Source organism: Hippocampus zosterae, chromosome 2, assembly GCF_025434085.1.
Source record: "Hippocampus zosterae strain Florida chromosome 2, ASM2543408v3, whole genome shotgun sequence".
NCBI lineage: Eukaryota > Metazoa > Chordata > Actinopteri > Syngnathiformes > Syngnathidae > Hippocampus > Hippocampus zosterae.
Window position 1 is genome coordinate 38832227 of NC_067452.1, and position 22300 is coordinate 38854526.

General features: G+C 44.0%; 1 protein-coding gene across 1 annotated transcript; it reads right to left on the bottom strand.

The window, feature by feature from the left end:
- Nucleotides 1–9424: 9424 nt before the first annotated feature.
- Nucleotides 9425–22057, bottom strand: slc15a1b (solute carrier family 15 member 1b). The gene is made up of 23 exons (XM_052059207.1): nucleotides 21635–22057; nucleotides 21450–21484; nucleotides 20431–20515; nucleotides 20157–20298; nucleotides 19946–20065; nucleotides 19782–19881; nucleotides 18149–18239; nucleotides 17976–18059; nucleotides 17073–17155; nucleotides 16881–16967; nucleotides 15018–15107; nucleotides 14862–14910; nucleotides 14756–14784; nucleotides 14593–14681; nucleotides 13587–13668; nucleotides 13398–13514; nucleotides 13182–13322; nucleotides 13056–13102; nucleotides 11507–11614; nucleotides 11305–11419; nucleotides 11075–11212; nucleotides 10075–10182; nucleotides 9425–9986 (listed from the first exon to the last, which is right to left on the bottom strand). The coding sequence occupies exons 1-23, from the start codon at nucleotides 21639–21641 to the stop codon at nucleotides 9747–9749; spliced, it is 2187 nt and encodes a 728-aa protein (XP_051915167.1). The 5' UTR covers nucleotides 21642–22057; the 3' UTR covers nucleotides 9425–9746.
- Nucleotides 22058–22300: the final 243 nt, after the last annotated feature.

The window sequence follows — 22300 nt, forward strand, 5'->3', positions numbered from 1 at the left end:
CGGAGTAATGAGGAGAAACGGCGATCTCGTTTCCTCATACTAACTGAGGTAAATCTTCATGTAGGTAACCACGCCCCCTGCACCTCTCAAATGTAACAGCAGGGGGCAGAGCAACCCAAGGAAATGTGGAATAGTTGGCAAATGACATACATTGCAATTTCATAATTATATAAAAAGGTAAACATGACCTTCGATTCACAAATTACCCCCCCCCCCAAATTAAAAAAAATCTAAAAATGGGCCAATTGCCCAACCCTGCTCTAAATCGTCAATAGACGTGAATGTGAGTGTGACTGCTTGTTTGTCTTTGACAGCGTGTGTCACTGTGTTGCATATGAGTAAGCACAAGTTGCAAATATTTTTTTTTTATTTGCCACATTTACTGTATGCTTATTTTTATCCTACAAGTTGAGTAATATGGAACAGGTATGCACCAGGAACAACTAGGGGGCTTTTTTTTTTTTGGTTGTTTTTTTTTTTTAATTGAAGGACACATTGACTGGAATACAATGCAGCAGAGAGAGCACTGACCCTCAGGATACGAGAGGAAAATTTAAATTCGTACAAGGTTGCGTGAAGGTTATCAACTAAATCCATGACAAAGCTTAACCGAGTATTTGTGGCTGGGAGCGCAGTGTTGCAAAAGGCCGCGTTTGATTCAGGCTCAAGCATTCGACTGGATGCTGCGCAATTTAGTTCTTTGCTTCTGAGCTTCCCCCTAGAGGGCTGAAGTCTTACTGACTGTGAACGACCGTTCAGCCGAACGTTTCCTATACAATATTGCTTATCCTCTTCGGGGGTGGTGGGGGGGGGTCCCAGCTGACTTTTGGGTGGACCATCCCCTCGACTCTGAAATCAGTCGCAAGGGACCGACAACCATCCCATTGCGAACTCAACACACGGACACCTTTCTTCCCATATCGACGGCTTTTATGATATAATCGCGGACCCCCTAAAGCCATTTCCTCCCAAATTCTTCCCCCACTCAGTGAGCTCACCGACCTGATTAAAAAAAAAAAAAAAAAAACACACCGTTGCACCAGATAGTCCAAAATAGAGCGCTTTAACTGCGAGCATCACAACCGCGGGGGCTCCTTCAGAAGCGGCAGTCTCTTTTTTTTTTTTTCTTCTTTTTTTTTTTTTTAACCCAGCAAATCTTTTGATTTCTCTAGGTCCTGTTTTTAAGTATTCCTTTTGATGACTTCTTTTATATTCTCCTTCATTACGTTCTCACATATAAGCTTTTTTACATCTCCAGTGGGCATGTAATTATCCATGAATCCACAGGGAGTGTGGGGGGGGGGGGGGAGAATCATCAGCGCTCCAAGAGTGTCTTACATCTTGTGAATATTTGTCTCATCCATTTTTTAAGAGTCGACTTGGCAGGTTCGTTTTTGAATTCCCACGTGTCAAGTCCCGCAACCTTTTCTTTTCTTTTTTTTTTTAATACCTTACTTACAACATACTGCACTGCTGGTTACGAGAAATCAAACAGGACTGTCAAAAAAAGATTTCTTTGTTGCTTTTGAAAATGAGGCGATGAATGAAAAATATAACGGTTGAGCCCGAAATGTTCTGAAATAACATCTGGAAGATATGAAGTATGATCGCAGCTGTAATTTAATCCGATTTCTTTCGACCCAAAAGTAAAATTTTGGAACATCATTAATTTCAGGTTACAGTAAAAACCAATACGGTTTTAAACCCTTTACTAACAATTCACAACTCTCTCACGTTATACACAAAACCACCCCAAAAATAAGCAACTTTTTTTTTTTTACTTTGACGTTTGCTAAGCTGAGGTATTGTAAGATAAGATAAGCTATCCTTTATTTGTCCCACACTGGGGAAATTTACAATCCACAGCAGCAAGATTGTGGGAAGAAAGAAGGAAAAACAAAATGTTTGCATGTTTGTGTATTTGGCAAAGCGCTTCCACGATATCAATTCAGTCTATGAATTCATTTTCACTCGCAAAACGCTAATACAAACCATCCATCGATTTTCGGATCCGCTTCCCCTACCCCGGCCACCCAACATGGCACCCGTAGACAATTCTAGACCGGTGCTTCTTAACCTTGTTCGAGGTACAGAACCCAACCACTTCATATACACATTCAACGAAGCCTTCATTAATGAAAAAACCAAAAATGACTTTTTACAAAATTCAAGTTATTTTTTAAAAAAATAAATAAATGGGGCGGCCCGGTAGTCCAGTGGTTAGCACGTCGGCTTCACAGTGCAGAGGTACCGGGTTCGATTCCAGCTCCGGCCTCCCTGTGTGGAGTTTGCATGTTCTGCCCGGGCCTGCGTGGGTTTTCTCCGGGTGCTCCGGTTTCCTCCCACATTCCAAAAATATACACTCTAAATTGTCCCTAGGTGTGAGTGTGAGTGCGAATGGTTGTTCGTTTCTGTGTGCCCTACGATTGGCTGGCAACCGATTCAGGGTATCCCCCGCCTACTGCCCGGAGACAGCTGGGATCGGCTCCAGCACCCCCCGTGACCCTAGTGAGGATCAAGCGGCTTGGAAGATGAATGAATGAACGATAAATATTGATTAATGAAAACATCACTACACTATTTATTATACCACCGGAGAAAAGCCACGCAGGCACAGGGGAGAACATGCAAACTCCACACAGGAAGCCCGCAGAGGTGTTTGGTTCGAACACCTCTGCACTGAGAGACCGACGTGCTAACGAGTCACCCACTTAAAATAATGTCATAGGAAAATAACGGTTCAAAAGGCAATGTTTTGTTTTTGTTTTTTGCTACATGTACCTACTGAAAATACTTTGGTGTGCCTTCAATCTTCCATCTTGGCAATGGCCTCATTTCCCCCAATGATTTCTATTTATGGCTCATGTCACAGCCAGTAACCAGACCTCTGTTTTATTCTTTCGTGCGTGCACTACGCTTGTCGTCATGTGAAAACTTTAGTGGGCAATAAGCCGTACGAAGCTGGTGGCCTGATTTTCAATTTCCCGGCGTAATTAATTTCATGGCTACTTTACGCCGTCTATGTTTGTTTCTGTCAGCGGAATTTGTCTGCACGTTGCGGGGTGTTTCCGCTTTCCGTTTCGCTGGGCACGTTCTGGCTTTGGAAACCAAACCGGTGGTACTTTGAGCAAATGAGTCTCACCGTCGTGCTGGCTAAAAATAGGCCATCCATTCATATGCTGCATTGCGATTGTTCTACTGATATGAAAACGCGAGAAACAAGCATTGGCTCAAAACCAACATCTTCCCCCCCCACTCGACGACGGTGCGGTGTGCTGAAGTGCCGTGTTCTAAAAAAGCGAGTCTTCCAACCCTTCGAAGCGACTCTCCAGCTGCAGTCAGAGCGGGAGATTTTCAGCGCTGCAAACACAAGGGAGCTTGCACTAAGCTGCTGCTGTCTTATCCCGACCCCCCCCCCCCCCCCGATCTCCCCCCCACCCACACACACACACACACCACCACCGTACCCGTGTAGTTCTCACAAGTGGATGCCACACTTCATTTGCACTTTTGGCATGCAGATCTGTACATGTGGCGCATGAATCAGATCTCACCAAACACAAGAGCTTCTACCCATTTTCACCCGCCGCATCCGATTGGCCGCTCCACGATACCATACCGCCTCACCCAAACAAAGCAAGGACATCATTTTGGATCATCAAACCGAATTCCGTCGGCACTCCGTGTCAGATTTGAAACAGTGTCAGAGATTGACAACCTTCCTTTCAACTCCCCCGACTGTCTGCACAAGATTAACCTGAGGATGAAAGGCAGACAGCAGTTTTATGTCGAGGCATGCAGTGAATTTATCTTTAATCTTCCGTCGTCAATGAGCCTCATTCATTTTCTGCCGTTTTCTCCATTCGGGTGTCGCAGGTGAGCTGTAGCTTACGGCAGCCGACTTTGGGCGAGAGGTGGGATCGACACTCGACGAGCCGCCAGTGCATTGCGGGGTACTTTGGACCAACTCACATTCACGCTTGCTGGGTAATACGAGCTGAAGCCGTGCCGTCTGTACTACAAGTCCCACGAGACCGCCAGCGACCCGTTTCTTATCACTAATTTATCCTCAATCTTGCACCGATTAATCCACAACACGGCTTCTGTTCCGCCAGTCAACATTAACTTAAAAAAGAAAAACAAACTTGTTAAGAAATTCACCAACACATGTGACGATGAGAAGAAAGGAGCGTTGGCGCGGAGTGGCGATGCGGATTTGGAGCTGGGAGTCGCGGCTTGGAGTTTGAAGCGGATTATGTGGGACAGGAGAAGTGAACTAATCTCTTTTCGTCAATGGACGCTACAGCTTCGTGTTTGCTTTCAAAACTTTGCTTGTAGCAGACGTGTGCACATTTTTCAGCATGATGTCTCTGATCCACTGGTGAAAGGACACTTTGATCCTCTCCTCTTTCATCTAGAACTGCTTCAGACAACAAAGTGTATGCAGAAAAGTGGTGAAGATTGCACGACCGTCTCTGTCCTATGTGTTGTCTTGTGTTATTTTTATTTTTGACTTCAAAATGGCGCCGCGAGAGTGGCTGCCTTTCCAGCAGCTCCTATTTTTTTGTTGTTCTACTTCTTCCTTTCATAACTTTGCTGCTGTGAATCTGGAATTTCTCCATTGCGAGACTAATAAAGGTTTTCTTATCTTATCTTATTTGTATGAAATCACCGCATCAGAGGAAAAAACAACCATTCAGAGATGCCATCAGATAGTGAGAGGCAAGTTGCCGATTGGGAATTTCAGGAAAATATGCTAATTTTTCCAAACAGCCGACGTAGTTCCTTGCCAGTCCTGAGCATCACGGACAGCAGCAAAAAAAAAAAAAAACTATGAACGAAGCTCTCCAACTCACTTCAAAATGACTTTGTATATCCTTGGCAAAACAGCAAATAGGTGAGTTTTGACTGCTTTTTGTGGATCACAGGGGATCGATCGGCCCCAGCAAAAAAAAAACATGATGAGGCTAGTTTGCAAATGCAGCAAATACACGGATGTTTGACTGAACATGAGTCATTGGTAAGAAACCACTTTATTATTTCCATAACACGACGTATGACAAGCGGGCTGTTGTTGGCACCAAAGCGAATGTCCTTATAAAAGGAAAGCAAACTTCAACCTTCTGAGCGTCATCATCTATCATGGTAAATGTGCTGAGTGGCCCGTCATTCTTCCTCAGGGAAATAAAAGCCCGATTAGAGTCCACTTGACTCAGGGAAGCAGGTCCATTGAAGCGCTCATAAATTACATGGCTGACTCCATCAACAAGGCCCATTTGGGAGGAGTTCATGGGTGCCATTTTGTAATGCGCATGCTGTGGGAAGTAAACCAACGTGATTTGTTTGTTTATTTATAAACATGAAGACTCAAGATTCCTTCATATTTGTCAAATTCATTCATTCATTCATTCATTCATCTTCCGTACCGCTTGATCCTCACTAGGGTCGCGGGGGGTGCTGGAGCCCATCCCAGCCGTCTCCGGGCAGTCGGCGGGGGACACCCTGAATCGGTTGCCAGCCAATCGCAGGGCACACAGAGACAAACAACCATCCACGCTCACTCTCAAACCTAGGGACAATTTAGAGTGTTCAATCAGCCTGCCATGCATATTTTTGGAATGTGGGAGGAAACCGGAGCACCCGGAGAAAACCCACGCAGGCCCGGGGAGAACATGCAAACTCCACACAGGGAGGCCGGAGCTGGAATCGAACCCGGTACCTCTGCACTGTGAAGCCGACGTGCTAACCACTGGACTACCGGGCCGCTATCTGTCAAATATCAGTGCAAATGCAAAAAAAAAAGAAAACTGACAACCTTAACTTTAGAACCAAGGGCCTCATCTATATACAAAAATGTGTCAGAATATCAGGGAGGCCAGAGCCGGGATCAAACCCACGCCGTCTGCACTGTGAGGTCGGCGCGCTAGCCACTGGGCCCAAGGCAGACCTTGTTTTAACTTTAAGCCAAGCCGATCACAAACTGATGCCGCTTCCATTTGCGCATTAAGCCACAATGAGTGGCAGATCTTTGCCACACTGTGCATTTCAACCTTAGGCCTTCAGTGACGTCACATGCTGTACATTAACACAATATAGGCTAGTCAGGCAGCACTTAATTTCAGGAGCATTTAAAACCATCAAGTATGCATTCAGAATTAAGAGCAGGAAACTAAATTTAAAGATTAAAAAAAATACTACATAAAATGCAACCCAAATTAAGCTGTGTGATCATAAACAAGTCTGTCCAATAAATTGCGCAATGTCGAGGTTTCATATCAGTCACCAACCACACATAAACAAAACAAACTATTCTTTGAAAATAAAATTAACAGATCATGTGCATTTTGAGAATAGGCTACGAAACAGCAAATAACTGAAAATGTTGAGCAGCTGAGATTGAATGAAATTTTAGTGCACGAAGCTGACTACAATGCGCCATTATAAATTGCAGGTAAGCAGATTTATTTGATACATTTTTGTATCTTTGTCATTTTATTTCGTGACCATTAATACTAACGAAATAATTATCCATTTGTGTTCATATTGTATTTAATTGAAAGATGTTTGTTGTTTTTATTTTTCTCTTTCTCCTTTCTTCTTTCTACATACGTTCTTGCTGCTGGAGGCTGTAAATTTCCCCATTGTGGGACGAATAAAGGATATCTTATCTTATCTTATAAAATGACAAGAAGAAATTTAAACTAAAATTCATTTACTCACCAATGTAGTGCCTGTTCACTGAGCTGCAGATCTACGAGAGTGTCCCCAAACGTTTTTAAACGCACCGTAGCTTGTAAGCACAGCCGTGCTCTGATGTTTCCTTGCTGCCTTGGTAAAACAACTTAAATTAGTAAATCCAGTGGAAGGTCCGTCTTGAAAATTGTGTGGAAAGTAGTCCTGCAACCGCATCAACGTCTTCTCCTTCGGCCATTTTGGGTCAAAATGCAGCAACAGCTCCCTCTAGCGGGCGCTAATCCAAACACCGAACGCGCACGTCCAGTGTTGACGTAAAACCCTCTAGCTGATCTGATTGGCTAGTTCAAGCTGACTGTGCCCGTTCATTTACAGCGCACAGGGGCCTGCTCTGTTTAATTTGAAAGCCCCGAGCAAGTTTAGTTTACCTGGCAACACAAGCTATCTGAAATATGATTGGTTAAAAAACTCTGCCATAATAAATAAGTTATTTATCGAGTGTCTTTCAATGTTATTTAAAATAACATTGAAAGCCACTCGACTAAGTGGAAATAATATGACATAAAGAACACAAAGAATAATTTTGTTGAAATATTTATCAAAATAAAATAACAATTTAAATTGACCCGCGACCCTAGTGAGGATCAAGCGGCTCGGAAGATGAATGAATGAATGAATGAATTTAAATTGATGTTATTAATTAAATTGAATAAATTTACTTTTCTGAGAATGTTTAGGCCAGCAGAGAAGTCCTTGCTGGCCCTGACGGAACGCCACTGCACAAAGGACATCGTGCCAAAAATATTTGGGGGTAGGCTCATCTTTGTCTACAAGCATCTGCGGCTCAGCCTTGAAGTTGCTCTTTTTTTTTTCATTAGTGATTCATGGTTTAATAATGCGATTATCTGCTCATGCAGCGTGATAATTCCCACCGACATGCCCTGTTTACACTAATTAGCATATTTTACAGGGGCGTGGCAAGAGAGGAGTCTGGTACGCCAGCATTTCCACATGCGCACAGATTCAAGCATCTGGATTTTTTTTTGTGCATGCGACATTTTCTATATGAGGCCGTACTGTGTATTTTAGCAAAGCCATTGAAGTATTTGTTCTTGATGCCCCATGAGTGCTTGAAAAACCAATCCAATAATGTGCATTTCACTTGGAATAAACTTAGTGTTGAGTTCAAACATTGTCCTCTTTAAGAAAAGCATCAGACTGATTATTTTCTGTCAGGGTCGATCTATTTTGGTTCTTTGACATCAAGAGCTGGCTCACGCCTCATTGTGTGATCAATACTAGAAGACACCTGCGTGTGAGGGTATGAAGATGTTTTTTTAGCATGTTATTTTTCATATTTTTGAATAGTTTCAAACAATCTCGACATGCTTTGCTGCTGTGTGTACAGGTGTCGGAATCGGAATAGAAAAGAGCCCTTTTTTTCGCAATTCCAAGTCATTTCAAAAAACGGCAGGCTGTGGCCTCGAGCTGTTAAATGCAGATATAATTAAGGATCAATTCTTTCATATCTGGTAAGTTATTGTCTCCATTTGATTTAACTGAGCATCTATGTCTCCAAATGTTGAGTAAAGAGTCAAGAATCGCGGAATACTGGCAAGGTTTTTGCTATTCGTGCTAGCTAGTAACTCGTAGCTAACTCATTCATTGTGATGAGCTTCGATGAACGCGAGCCCCACGTAACTCAGGCTCTTAATTCTTTAGCATGATTATTTGTCATATTTACCTTAGCCACCGAATCAGACCATTGTCCCGGCACAAAGATGACGATGTGCCCGTTTTTACGGCTAGCATAGAATACTTTATTTTGTGAGGCGTAACACGATGGCACAAAACAAAACTGTGCCCGTTTTATTTTTTTGTTTTGTTGAACTCTTGGGCGACAGTCTCCCAAATTAGGGCCCTAGAAGTCAACGCCAACATTATTGCAATTTTTTTCTGTTGATCTGGCGGGGAAGCGGGGGGGGGGGAGGGGTTCTCCTTATATTTTAATATTCCTTCATGTTGATGCATACTTGTTTAAAATTCCTCATATTTTAAATAAAATATTGTGTGTGTTTGCGTGAGTTGGTATGGCACTGGATGCCAGTCAAGCGAGACCCGCCGCTGGCAGATGTGCTCAGCACACGCTGCAACATTTTGCCCCCATGCTGACGGCATCATATAAAAATGCGACACAAAATGATTTCAGGTTTAAAAACAAAACAAAAAATGAATCAATGTTATATTGGAAAAAAAATAAATCAAGCCATCTTATTTGTACTCACAAAAGACAATGGGAGAAAACTCATTTGCCATTCATTAAAAACAGCCTGTTATAAACAACGCAATGCCTACCGCCCCCGATACAGCACATCTCAAACGAAAACAAAACAGGAAATGTTACCATTTCCTGTCCGCAACACAGTGCAAAATAAGCCATTTGATCATGAATTTACAGTAACAGGACAAACTACAATGGTCTCGAGTACACCCGCATGGAAACCGACCTCCTGCAAATTTGCAAATCATGTTACCAAACGGGGCGGCCCGGTAGTCCAGTGGTTAGCACGTCGGCTTCACAGTGCAGAGGTACCGGGTTCGATTCCAGCTCCGGCCTCCCTGTGTGGAGTTTGCATGTTCTCCCCTGGGTTTTCTCCGGGTGCTCCGGTTTCCTCCCACATTCCAAAAATATGCATAGCAGGCTGATTGAACACTCTAAAATTGTCCCTAGGTGTGAGTGTGAGCGTGGATGGTTGTTCGTCTCTGTGTGCCCTGCGATTGGCTGGCAACCGATTCAGGGTGTCCCCCGCCTACTGCCCGAAGACAGCTGGGATAGGCTCCAGCACCCCCCGCGACCCTAGTGAGGATCAAGCGGCTCGGAAAATTAATGAATGAATGAATGAATAAATGAATGTTACCAAACACGGATCAAAGTCATTTTTGACATTCAACAAATGACAAAGAAACACACAACATGCAATGTTTAAATACAAAGGTAAATACGTTTTTTTTACTTTACTTTTTTACTCTCTATTTTTCCTCTTTGTTTGTTTTTACAACTTGGTCTGTGTGGATTCGTCCTCCTCATCTGAGCTGGAATCGGAGCATTTTTCTTCATTGCGGCGCTCAACTCTGTCCTTTCCGTCCATGTTCTTGCGCTTCTCGTTGGGCTCCATCTCTCGGAAGTGAGCTTCGATCTTGCTCGGGTCGGTGTATGTGTAGAAATAGGCCATGATGGCAAAGCTGATGCACACCCCCACCAGCAAAGACGCAAAGAGAATGTACTCGGCCCACTGAGGAATACAATTATCACGATGATCAGTATTATAGTTATCGTCACAATTATTTCTCTTTCGTCGTTTACTTTCGAAAAGCACCCACCTGATCTTCAAGCGTCGCTGCCTCGGCAACAATGAGCACAATTATATTTCCGACAGCAACTGTTAACAGCCAACCGGCCTGCAGGACTGATTTCATGTTGCTGGGTGCCTGGGAAGAAGTTACAGTTTAGACATGCACAAACTTATTGGAACAATAAAGATACAGTGGTACCTCGACTTACGAACGTCTCTTCATACGACATTTTCAAGTTACGAAACATCTCGACAGGAAAATATTGCCTCTTGTTACGAAAGAAATTTCAAGATACGAAAGGTAAAAATACAGTCTGGGCTGCTACTCGCAGCTCCGAGTTTCCTGAACGCAACATACTTAGAGCTGCTCTGCCATTGGCTATTACCGAGCGTCTTCCTGGAATCCCATTGGCTAAGAGGGACCTCTACCTTACGTGTTGATGTGTGTAGCTAGATAGATACGTGTCAATACAGCGTCCCCGTCATTCACCCCTCAGGCCATGATGCGCTCTGATAATTTTACGTATCGTGCAATAATCTAATGCTAACACAATTTTTACACACCATATTTTGGTGTCTTTTTTGCTTCATAAAACATTTATTCTGATTTTTTTGGGGGGGACAGGCGCTTGGAACGGATTAGGGCATTTACATGGAAAACGCGTCTCTACTTACAAAATTTTGTAGTTAAAAAATTTCTTCCAGAACACATTAATTTCGTAAGTAGAGGTACCACTGTACACAATCACCAATCCATATAATAATAATAATACATTTTGATTAAAAAAACATATACTGTATATATATATTATATATATATAATATAAATTACATGAGTACATTGTGAAACACTTCAATACAAGTACAACTGAATTCAGTTTTGCTCCCGCTGCCATATTTTTTTTAAGCTAGCGTACGTTTTACCGATAATAAACATCACGCCTTTTAATACGGTGCGCCATAAAATGCGGCATTTAAAATCCCAAAGAATTGGAGATTGCCCGTTGTCGAATGCGTGCAAAGAATACCTGCGAGTAGGAGAATTCCAGGCCCGTCACAGAAAAGACCACTTCTCCTGCCGTGATGAGGAAGTACTGAGGTATCTGCCAGGCCATGTGAACCGAGTTTGGTCGGATGTCATTGACTTGACGGACATCCAGGTGACACTGGAGGAAACCGACAAATCACTATGATTGCACAGCCTCGGTGGAGAAGGGAGCGCTCCCGAGCGCACACGTGTCAGTAAACGTCTTCTTACATTTGGTCCAAATGTGAAAGTGGGCGGGATGACCAAGGTGTAAGAGCTGCCGAAGCCAAGTTGCTGGTTGTAGATGCACTTGCCTCCTGTGTTGTTCTTGATCAGGAACTGTGCGCTGAATGTGTCAAGAATGCAAGAGTCAGAGCGTTTCTTGGCGGTGCTTATGAGCAAAAAAGAACGGAAGATAAAACTCGTCACGTACTTCCCGTGCGGTACTGCCAAATACTTTGACATGTTGAGAGCACCCACGCCATTGAAGTCCAGATTACCAATTGTTATGTTCAAAGTCGAGCCGAGGCCGTTGAAAAATCTGCAGGAGAACAAATTAGTTACAACAAGACAATACAGTTACCGTATTTTCTGCACGATAAGGCGCAATTAAAAACCTTTGATTTTCCCAAAAGCCGACTCTGCACCCTATAATCCGAAGCGCCTTATATAGGGTGTTAGTTACAGTCTCTTTATAGTCCCCCCCATTAATTTGTTTCCCTGTTAGCATTCCTATGCCATCGAGTGGGGATTATTAGCAGGAACCAATTGTAACCTAAAAGGGTTCTGCCCGACAATAACTGGCATGTGCAGTCCCCAACACATACTGAAACGGACAGCTACTTTGAGAGCTCTGTGCCGCCATTATGAAACGAAGACAACACTAAAAGGAAAGTTAACGATTGACTTAACGGAGGAAGAAGGAGACAAGCAAGACTTCCGAGGATATTTAGCCCCTTGCAGATGTGAGCTCATGAGGTTGGTGTGCCTTTTTGTTGAATCAGTTGTCTGCATAACTTTTGTCTTTCATTCATTGTTCTGTAATGCCATTTTTACGTTTCATGTCCATGTTTGTGACCAGTTCTCATGGCTTTGTTCCGTTGCAGCGCTTGTGAAGGCTTCTATGTCAGGGGTCCCCAAACTACGGCCCGCGGGCCGGATACGGCCCGTCAGCACATTTGGCCCGGCCCTCAAACCCTCCTTTTGTCCTTGAGTCGAAATGACCCGTCACTATGTTAAAAACGCCCCAAAGACCCCCTAACTGCAAACAACGGTGTCTACAAGCCTACTGGAAGCTACAAAAGGATTATAAGGAAGGAAAGAACTTTGAGACTGCTCGTATGAGATTCTGCTCTGACAACTGAGCTGAACCTTTATCTGTTAAGATTGTGCATTGCACAACAGAAAGTTAATGTTCCATGGCTTTTTTTTCTATGAAGAATCCAGAGAGAGTTATTTAGTTATTATTTATTTCCTGTTTTTTTTTTTCTGTGAAGAACTCAGAGAGGGTTATTTAGTTATTATTTATTTCATTAATAGTGTTATTATTTGTTTCCTGACTTTTTTTCTGTAAAGAACCTGGAAAGGGTTATGTGTTATTTGGTTATTTGGTTATGTGGCTTTCTGGAAAACCATCATTTTTTTAAGCTTCCCTACGATCGTCACACTTTTTCTGTTATAAACTGACACCGGCCCCACATCAGAGAAGGGAAAAGTTATGTGGCCCTCACAGGAAAAAATTTGGGGACCCCTGCTCTATATCAATAAAGCTGCATTGTATTGTATTCCCTTTAGCGTTGCTCTACCTAGTGGCTGCGTAGCGCAACTGCAGCCACTATTGTAGCTTCTATTCTATGCGCCCTATATAGGAAAATTGTTTTAAAATAAGCCATTCGTTGACGGTGCGCCTTAAAATCCGAAGTGCCTTATAGTGTATAAAAATACGGAATATGAATACTTCCAAATTGAAATGTTGAACTTACCTTATAGCATTGGCACCCTGTTCTGGCTTGGCTGTGATGTCATCAAACTGTAAGTGGGAGAATTTTCAAGTTTGAGTTTCAAGTTCTACATATGCTTCCTTGATCTCATCTGCTAGCCTTCCTTACCCCTACTGGTCTGGGCAAAGACTCATCCTGAAGGATCACCAGAGTATTCCGAGACGCGTCACTCAAAGTGATGGGATAAACTGCGCCGGGGCCCAGTTCCAGAGAAAATGAGTCATCGAATGTCAGGTAGTCATTGTTGGCCTGTTGAAAGAAAATGAATCGGTCGGTCAGGTGACTCGCATTGAGCGGATCGTGTCGTCCGGGCTGCTTCATTACCGTGAAAGCGTCCAACCTAAATGAGTGCGACCCAGCCGTGATGTCTAATGGCTTGTCGAGCATGTTGAGAACCTTCACTTGGCTCTGCGTGCTTAACGGAAAGGTGGGCAGGGTTTGCTGAAAGGAGAGTCAAACGAGGTGTGAAAAGCGTCACAGGGCTTCCCGTGTGTGCGAGCCAGTCACACTCACATCAATCTGGATCTGAACCAGGCCTGCGGCAACAAACGCCAGAGCGGCGAGGAACATCCCCGTGGTCATCCTCTTCAACGGGCTGCAATACGGCATACGTGCGCAAATGAATTGCAGACACTTTTCCTGTTCGTGGTTAATCAACTCGTGGGCCTACTTTGACACCATTTTTTTTTTAGTGCCGTTGAGGTTTAATGTTCGTTGAAATATATTAAGAGTCACTGAGTTGATTTTAGTCCCACTGCAAATATAAGGGGGACCACGGTTTATGAGAGTACCGCTACACAACGTTTCGAGGTTACAAATTGTGCACAGTGAACGGTGCCGCATTCAGATTAATATTGACTGTCAAAATAACTTTGCTCCAGCCGTAGCGACGGTTAGTGACAGACGATTTTGGGTTACGTCAGGGGTGTCCAAACTTTTTGCCAAGGGGGCCAGATTTTATGTGGTAAAATGTCGGGGGGCCGACCTTGGCTGACATTCTTTACATTGAACAACAATATTGTTCAACAAATTTTAGTAAGCCAGTCTGTTTCACATTTCCATTTTTATTTTAATTTCAACAATCTTAAGAATTTCTTTTGGTTCATTTGAAACAGGAATTTGAAATATGACATATCAGTCAATATAAACACGGAGTGATGTCTTGTTAACTCGTGAGTGATGCCCTCTAGTGTCTAAATGCTATTACTCATTTAGTGAATGCTATTACTCATTTAGCCACTAGAGGGAAGTAGTACTCTATGAAACATCACTCGCCGGTCTACGAGACCTCAGTCAATGCAACACGTGTTCCATTGCGCCCAACCATTGTGCCAGACGGCACTGATTTTATGACGGGGGCCGAGGGCCGGATGAAATTCCACCGCGGGCCGGATTTGGCCCGCAGGCCGGACTTTGGACATGCCTGGGCTACGTTGTCGCTGTCTGAAAGGAATTCCTCTGTTCACCGAGGACCCCTCGGAGGCTGCATTTGTCGAAAATGACCGACCGCAACACTCACCTGAAGTTCAACTTGCACTTGGAGATGAGCGGGTAGACCAGACTATCCACAATCGGCACCAGAATCAGGATCAAGATGGGGTTGACCGTCTGGAGGGAAGCGATGTGACTTGCTAAGTTGGTCCCAAAAGATCCCCAGCGTGATTATTTACAGAAGAGCTCACCTGCATCTGGTCGGGCTGGATTATGAGGACTCCCTGTTGAAAACAGAAGCGATTGTCAGCGTCGGTTTCTGGGAACTTTGCAGCAGGGATTCTGATCACTCACGACTTACAAAGTCACCGTCCATGGTCGTCGCCTGGAGGGTCCATCTTGATCCCTGTGGAGGAGACACAGGCAAAACTGCATTGGCTATGTTTGCTCCCTTAATACACGAAGAAAAAGAAGAAGATCATGAAGTGGGATCGGTGGGCATTGGCGACTCACCTGCTGGTCAAAGAGAGCCCAGAACATCGGCAGGGGGATGTAGAGGAAGAGCACCTTGACCACCATCTTCACCTGGGCAATCAAAAGTTTCTACAACAACAAGCGGGAGAAATAATGTTATTCTTGCATGCCACCTGATTTATTTTTCCATCCAGTCAGATGGTAAATGGGCTCTTGAGTACAGTGCAGTGGTGCCTTGAGATGAGATTTCGATTCATTTCGTGAACATGCTCCTTAGAACTCATAAAATTTGTTATCTCAAATCATCTTTGACCACAGAAATGAACGGATATTTCCATTTATTTGCTGTTCCGTAATGATGGGAAAACGAAGCTTCATGAGGCACCTGTGATGATACTTTTTGACACCTTTAGATGGCGCTCTTGGTTTAAATATAAAGGTTAGTGCAATGGAAATGTCTTAATAAAATGTATTATTATTATTATTATTAAAATTCCACTGCATCTTTGAACCAAGAGTGCCCTCTAGAGGAGACAAAAACTTACACAAGTGCCTCACGAAGCTTCACTTGTCCACCACTACTGTTTCGGCCTCCCCCGAAAAATTGCCAACAAAAACTGGTGAAAACATGTTTTTTTTAAATAAATAAAAGATAGTAATCGATCGATAATGCTGTGCTTTATAAAAACATACAGTCATGACATTATCAAAATAAAAGAATTCAATAGCTAACCAATAAAGAATGAATGAATTACATTAATGGAATGTAAAAAAACAAAATAATTTTGCCACTTTTTTTTTTGTTTTTGCGTGAATTCAATAGAAATTGACAGTGTAATACCCCCACCCATGAATTTTTCTGTCCCTCACTAGGTTTGTGGGTGAGCTGGAGCCTATCCCAGCTGACTTTTGGCGAGAGGTGGAGTCCCCCCGCAACTTGTCATTACCCAAACACAGGGCACACGTAGACAGTTTTGAGTGTTCAATTCACCTAACGACATACCAATATACATTCATTCATTCATCTTCCTAACCGCTTGATCCTCACTAGGGTCGCGGGGGGTACTGGAGCCTATCCCAGCTGTCTCCGGGCAGGGGACACCCTGAATCGGTTGCCAGCCAATCGCAGGGCACACAGAGATGAACAACCATTCGCACTCACACTCACACCTAGGGACAATTTAGAGTGTTCAATCAGCCTGCCATGCATATTTTTGGAATGTGGGAGGAAACCGGAGCACCCGGAGAAAACCCACGCAGGCCCGGGGAGAACACGCAAACTCCACACAGGGAGGCCGGAGCTGGAATCGAACCCGGTACCTCTGCACTGTGAAGCCCACGTGCTAACCACTGGACTACCGGGCCGCCCTACTGATATACATTTCTTCCGCAAGATGAAATGATACAAATTGGTCTTTGCCGAGGATAAAGACTACATACCTTTGGGTATCGTCTATTGTTTGTCTCCATATGTTGCTCCACAGTTTGCGTTCAAATATCAGCGGCTCGAGGGTTACGACACCGAAGACAGTGACGCTAACTTTTGTTAGCGTCAAGCCAAGCGGACTTTGCAAAGGCAAAGCTGTATGTTTGGGAGTGGTATTAAAAAGCGCGAAAGCCTCTTTTTGGGGGGGAAATTGCTCATTATCTGCCAAACTGCTGCTTTTGCATCACATGAAGATTATAAAGAGATTGCTACAATGCATTTCTCCAGGAAAATAAAAGCATGACTTGTAGTTTTTTGGGATAATGCAAGTTGTGGACAACGTTAGCACAGCACCACTTTCCGAGGATGAGCAGATCAGAGAATGGATGGATGATTATCTTGACTTGGCTTTCAGACACAATTTTCTCACAGTTTTGTGATTTCAGGTGTTTTGCGCATGAATATTCTGAACTTACGTCATATCTTTCTTCAGCCCAGTCCATCCAGTGCTCTCTTTTCGGGTATGCCGCATGACGATGCCTGAAGCGGTTGCTGATTGCAAACTGCAGCAGAGGAAAATAATTACATGTCCATTTCAGATGAGACACAATTTTTTTTTTTTTCGTTGAACCACAGAAGTCAAAAGTGATGGCCGTAGGTGCACGTACCCCGATGCATTTGCAGACTTTCACCATGATGTTTCCCTGAGGAGCAGTCTTGGTGTACATTTGACTTCCCACAATGAACACAACTGCATATAGACGCACACACACAGAAATTAAAGAAACAAAATAATTGGTGCTGAGTTACGCCTAAAAAAGTTTTACACAAAGGTTTTCTCATAATGTGTCGGAAATTGTTCCACGGGTTCAACAAGGTTGAATGAAATATTGGCAGTTTGGAGGAGAAAATAAGTTGGAAATGTAATTGGCACCTAAAACGTTTTGGCAGCCAACTTTGCCTTTCACTTTTAGATAATTTCATGATTACAATGATGTTGCTTTCATACAAGAGAATACGGAGCCCCGAAGGTGACATGGAAGAAAACAAAACAACTTTGCGTTCCCTTGAAAATTAAGTTTTGCATTCCCTTTTTGTTTTATTCGTTTTTTTTTAAAGCGCGTTTATGTACTTCCGGGTCAGCTTGGCTTACGTAGACTGCGCGGCTCATCGAGAGACAACACTACTTCGGGGAAAGAGAAAATAATGGAGGAGGACTTGGAAAGCGTTAAAAAAAACAGATTTCATGTCTTTGTATTTCAAGCCACTTACAAAGTAAAATTCCTTTAAACTCGCCAACGGTTGAAAACGCTCCATGATTGTTGTTTTCCGTTACCCGGAAGATGACCCGGAAGTACATCAACGCGCATTTTGAAAAAAACATATCCGCTTGCAATAAATAAATAAATACATAAAAGTTTGTGTTATTTTGCAATCTTTGCGAGGCAAAGTTTATTATTCCCTTCCATGTCCTCTTTGGGGCGCCACAACAAAGTCTCAGAAGGGGATTGAGTCGAAACCCGTGACGAATACTGCAGCAGTCAAGCAGAGCAAACGGACGGGATTCTTACTCAGAGCGACCACCATGAGGGCTGCGGGGACACCAAAAGCCAGCGAGTAACATTTCTGCTGAGTGTGGATCCCACACTCCTGGGCTGGAAGGCAAGACACGAACCAAACACATGATTGCAGCTCGTCCTTCATTTGAACACGTCCTTTTTGATGCGAATGTCGAGGCACATACCTCTGAGGATGGGTGTGATGACGGTGGACAGCAGACTGCCTGCGTTGATGGACAGGTAGAAAATGGAAAAAAAAGTGCTCCTCTGCTTCTCCTATTGGAGATGAGATGTCGAAAAAAAAAAGGTCAAGAAGCCTTCTTATGCAACCCGCAGTAATCTTTGCACTTGGCCTTGGACAATGCTCTCGGGTGAAATTGCTGAGAAGCATCAGATAAGTGCGTTCAGCAGATAATAGTCATACCTTGCCTTGGTCAAAACATGTGTACACGGCAGGAAATCTGTCATAGTTATGGTAACACGTGGCTGACTATCATTTTGTACTTGTTATCATTCCCGCTGCCTCATCTGAGGCCCCACTTCCAGAATAAAGAAAAACAACGATGCAAAGGCCCCGTGCTTCACAGCAGGCACGTTGTTCTTTTTTGGTGATGAGCAGGCTTGTGTTTGTGCCAAATCTGCATTTTTTTGGAACAATGGCCAAAAATGTGAACCTTGGTTTTATCAGACCTGTAATAGGGTTCCCACCGGTCCTTAAAGTTCATAAAAATCCATTAAAAAGTAAAATTATGTTCTTAATTTTCAGGGAAAGCTTCTAAAATCAATAAAAATCCTTTAAAAAATATTTGTATTTAAAAATAAATGGACGTTTTCTATTTTCTACATTTAAATGCACATTTTGAGCATGACGTCTCTGATCCACTGGTTAAAGGACACTTTGATTCTCTCCTCTTTCATCTCAAACTGCTTCAAACAACAAAGCGTGTGATGGAAAAGTGGTTAGAACTGCATGACTGTCCGTGTTTTATGTTATGTGTTGTGTTTATTATTTTACTTTATGTTTTGTTTTGTACTGTTTTGTAAAGCGCTGTTTTGTAAAACTGTTTTGTAAAGCGCTTTGTTACAGCTGCCGCTGTTGTGAAAGCGCTATATAAATCAGCATGTATTGTACTGTATTGTATTAGTGTACTTTATTTGAGAATGAATTCAAGTTTTACAGTATATCAAATAAAAGGTTAGCTGATTATCCCTAAAAATAAAGATTGGATTGGATAAGCTTTATTGTCAAATGTACTGTATGTGTAACATACAGCACAGACGAAATTACTTCCCTCTCAACATAAATTAAGAGGACCCGCTGCGGGTGTCCGCGCCGAAAAGTTAACAAAAAAAATGACAAAATAATACAAATACAAATACAAAAAGATGTGCCCTTCCTTTGGCAGCAATGATTTGAACACCAGCTCAGTGATATGTGGCTTTCTGTTCAGCCCGCGTTATTGCCGAGCGGGCAATGAATCCACCGTGAATGGAGAAAAGGTCCTTAAAAATGGCCAAATTGGACCTCAAAAGTCCTTAAGAGATCCATAAGTGGAAGAGTGGGAACCCTGTGTAACACATTTTCCCATTTGTGGATTTCAAGTGTGGTTTTGCAAAATGTTGATCATTGATATTTTTTATTAAATACATGCTTATAAAATCATTTACTGGATACAAAATAAGATAAAAATTTCCTAAGCTTGCTTTACCTAGATTAATTGATTGGTTTCAGCATGTCAAATGGTTGAGTGGTGAAGAGTCACGTCAAAGGCACCCTTGCATCCTTTGACTTTATGTAGAAAACGTGTTGCAGCCTACCTGATGGTCTTCAAACTGGTCTCCACCAAAGGCCGCAACACAAGGTTTGATGCCTCCTGTTCCCAGGGCGATAAGAAGCAAACCCACCATGGACAGAGCTCTGCAGGAAGAAGGCCGCCAGTCAAGTTTCACAACTCGCACAAGTTCGGCGCCTGAGCGCTTACACGTGGAAAACCATGTTGTCCGGGGTTCCGTCACGGTCGTTGTCTGTGATGTCATGAATGGCGCTGACTGCCAAGATCACCTGCCCCAAAGCGTACACAATGGACAGGTAAACGATAGTCCTACACGGGGAGGGGGAAAGAGCGAAGACGTTGATGGACGCGTGCGCTCCGACTGCAATCGGACAAAATGAGTCGGTGCCGCGAGACCCACTTGAACTTGCCCAGCCAAGAGTCGGCCACGATGGCACCCAGGATCGGGGTCAGGTAGCAGAGGGCAACAAAGGTATGGTAGATAGTGGTGGCAAAGTCATCGTCCCATCGCAGGAAGTATTTAAAGTAAAGCACCAGCACAGCTGCGAGGGAAGGGAGAGAAGGTTCAAAATGACGAGTCAGATCCGCCATTCGCAAGCTGCCGTCTGATCATTCCTTGAACGGTGACGTTTGACTCAAATTGAGATTCATTCTCTGCGAGCAAGGGCACTCACCTCGCATGCCATAGTAGGAGAAGCGCTCGCAGAACTCGTTGACCACAATAAAAAAGATGCTAATTGGGTAGCCGCACACCAAAGCCTGGAAGACATTTTTATTCCTATTAGTCATTTGTACGGATGGTACACAAAACAAGTACCGGTACTTGTTTGTCCTGTTGAGTAGAACAGATGAAGAATGTGCATTACCGGTCTGCATATTTTTCATTCATTCATTCATCTTCCGAGCCGCTCGATCCTCACTAGGGTCGCGGGGGGTGCTGGAGCCTATCCCAGCCGTCTTTGGGCAGTAGGCGGGGGACACCCTGAATCGGTTGCCAGCCAATCGCAGGGCACACAGAAACGAACGACCATTCACACTCACACTCACACCTAGGGACAATTCAGAGCATCCAATCAGCCTGCCATGCATGTTTTTGGAATGTGGGAGGAAACCGGAGCACCCAGAGAAAACCCACCCAGGCCCGGGGAGAACATGCAAACTCCACACAGGGAGGCCGGAGCTGGAATCGAACCCGGTACCTCTGCACTGTGAATCTGATGTGCTAACCACTGGACTACCGGGCCGCCCATTATATATATATTCATTCATTCATCTTCCGAGCCGCTTGATCCTCACTAGGGTCGCGGGGGGTGCTGGAGCCTATCCCAGCTGTCTTCGGGCAGTAGGCGGGGGACACCCTGAATCGGTTGCCAGCCAATCGCAGGGCACACAGAAACGAACGACCATTCGCACTCACACTCACACCTAGGGACAATTCAGAGCGTCCAATCAGCCTGCCATGCATGTTTTTGGAATGTGGGAGGAAACCGGAGCACCCGGAGAAAACCCACGCAGGCCCGGGGAGAACATGCAAACCCCACACAGGGAGGCCGGAGCTGGAATCGAACCCGGTACCACTGCACTGTGAAGCCGACGTGCTAACCACTGGACTACCGGGCCGCCCGGTCTGCATATTTTCACAATGTATTTTTTTTGTACATTTGGTGAAAAAAAAAATACACACGGTACTTACACTTTTTGACTTGGGCTTGCCCAGTTCATCTTTTCCTGTCGACAATCATAATAAAGGCGTAAAAAAAAAACAGTTTTCAATCAAAACATCAATGAGGATATTAATGGTACTCATTTAAAAAACACTGATGATACACCTACGAGTATCCATTTGAATTATTCATTGACCATCTAAATCAGACTCACCCGCCATGGCTGAATGTGTCCGCTGAGATCGTTTAGCCCGTCGCTGCTTAAAACTAAGTCAAGTCTCAACTGGCATCGAGCAAGGTGAGCTTTTATAACCTCCCATCTGCCAATGCCCGGTGCGCGAGTCACAGACTGAAAATGCACGTGGATGTGCCGTGTATGCTCGTTATCAAGGCTAAATGTGCAGATAAGCTCGGTTATATACTGGCCGATCATTCACAATATAATTGTGCAAGGGCGTCATGTCTGCATATGTGGAAGCGCGCGCCGTCAATCAAATGGCGAGGAAAGGGACTTTTACGATGACAAAGCAACATCATTTGGATTGTGAATGTCGGATGTAGATTTTTTGGAAAGACAACGGGGGATGCCGGTGCCCCGATGAAAGAATCCTTGAAAAAGAGCGACAGATGGATGCTAAGCCTTGCCCGGATGACCAAGCTTTTCATCCATCCATCCATCCATCTTCTACCGCTTATCCGGGGCCGGGTCGCGGGGGCAACAGCTTTAGCAGGGAAGCCCAGACTTCCCTCTCCCTAGCTACTTCGTCCAGCTCTCCCCGGGGGATCCCGAGTCGTTCCCAGGCCAGCTGGGTGACATAGTCTCTCCAGCGTGTCCTGGGTCTTCCTCGGGGTCTCCTCCCGGTGGGACATGCCCGGAACA

Bases quoted from the DNA above. Each gene is read 5' to 3' on its own strand.
- slc15a1b (XM_052059207.1), bottom strand. The intron at 18,060-18,148 runs GTATGTGCCTCG...CTTGCCTTCCAG, and splicing joins CATCACACCCATCCTCAGAG to CCCAGGAGTGTGGGATCCAC. The intron at 9,987-10,074 runs GTGGGTGCTTTT...TGTATTCCTCAG, and splicing joins CAGCGACGCTTGAAGATCAG to TGGGCCGAGTACATTCTCTT.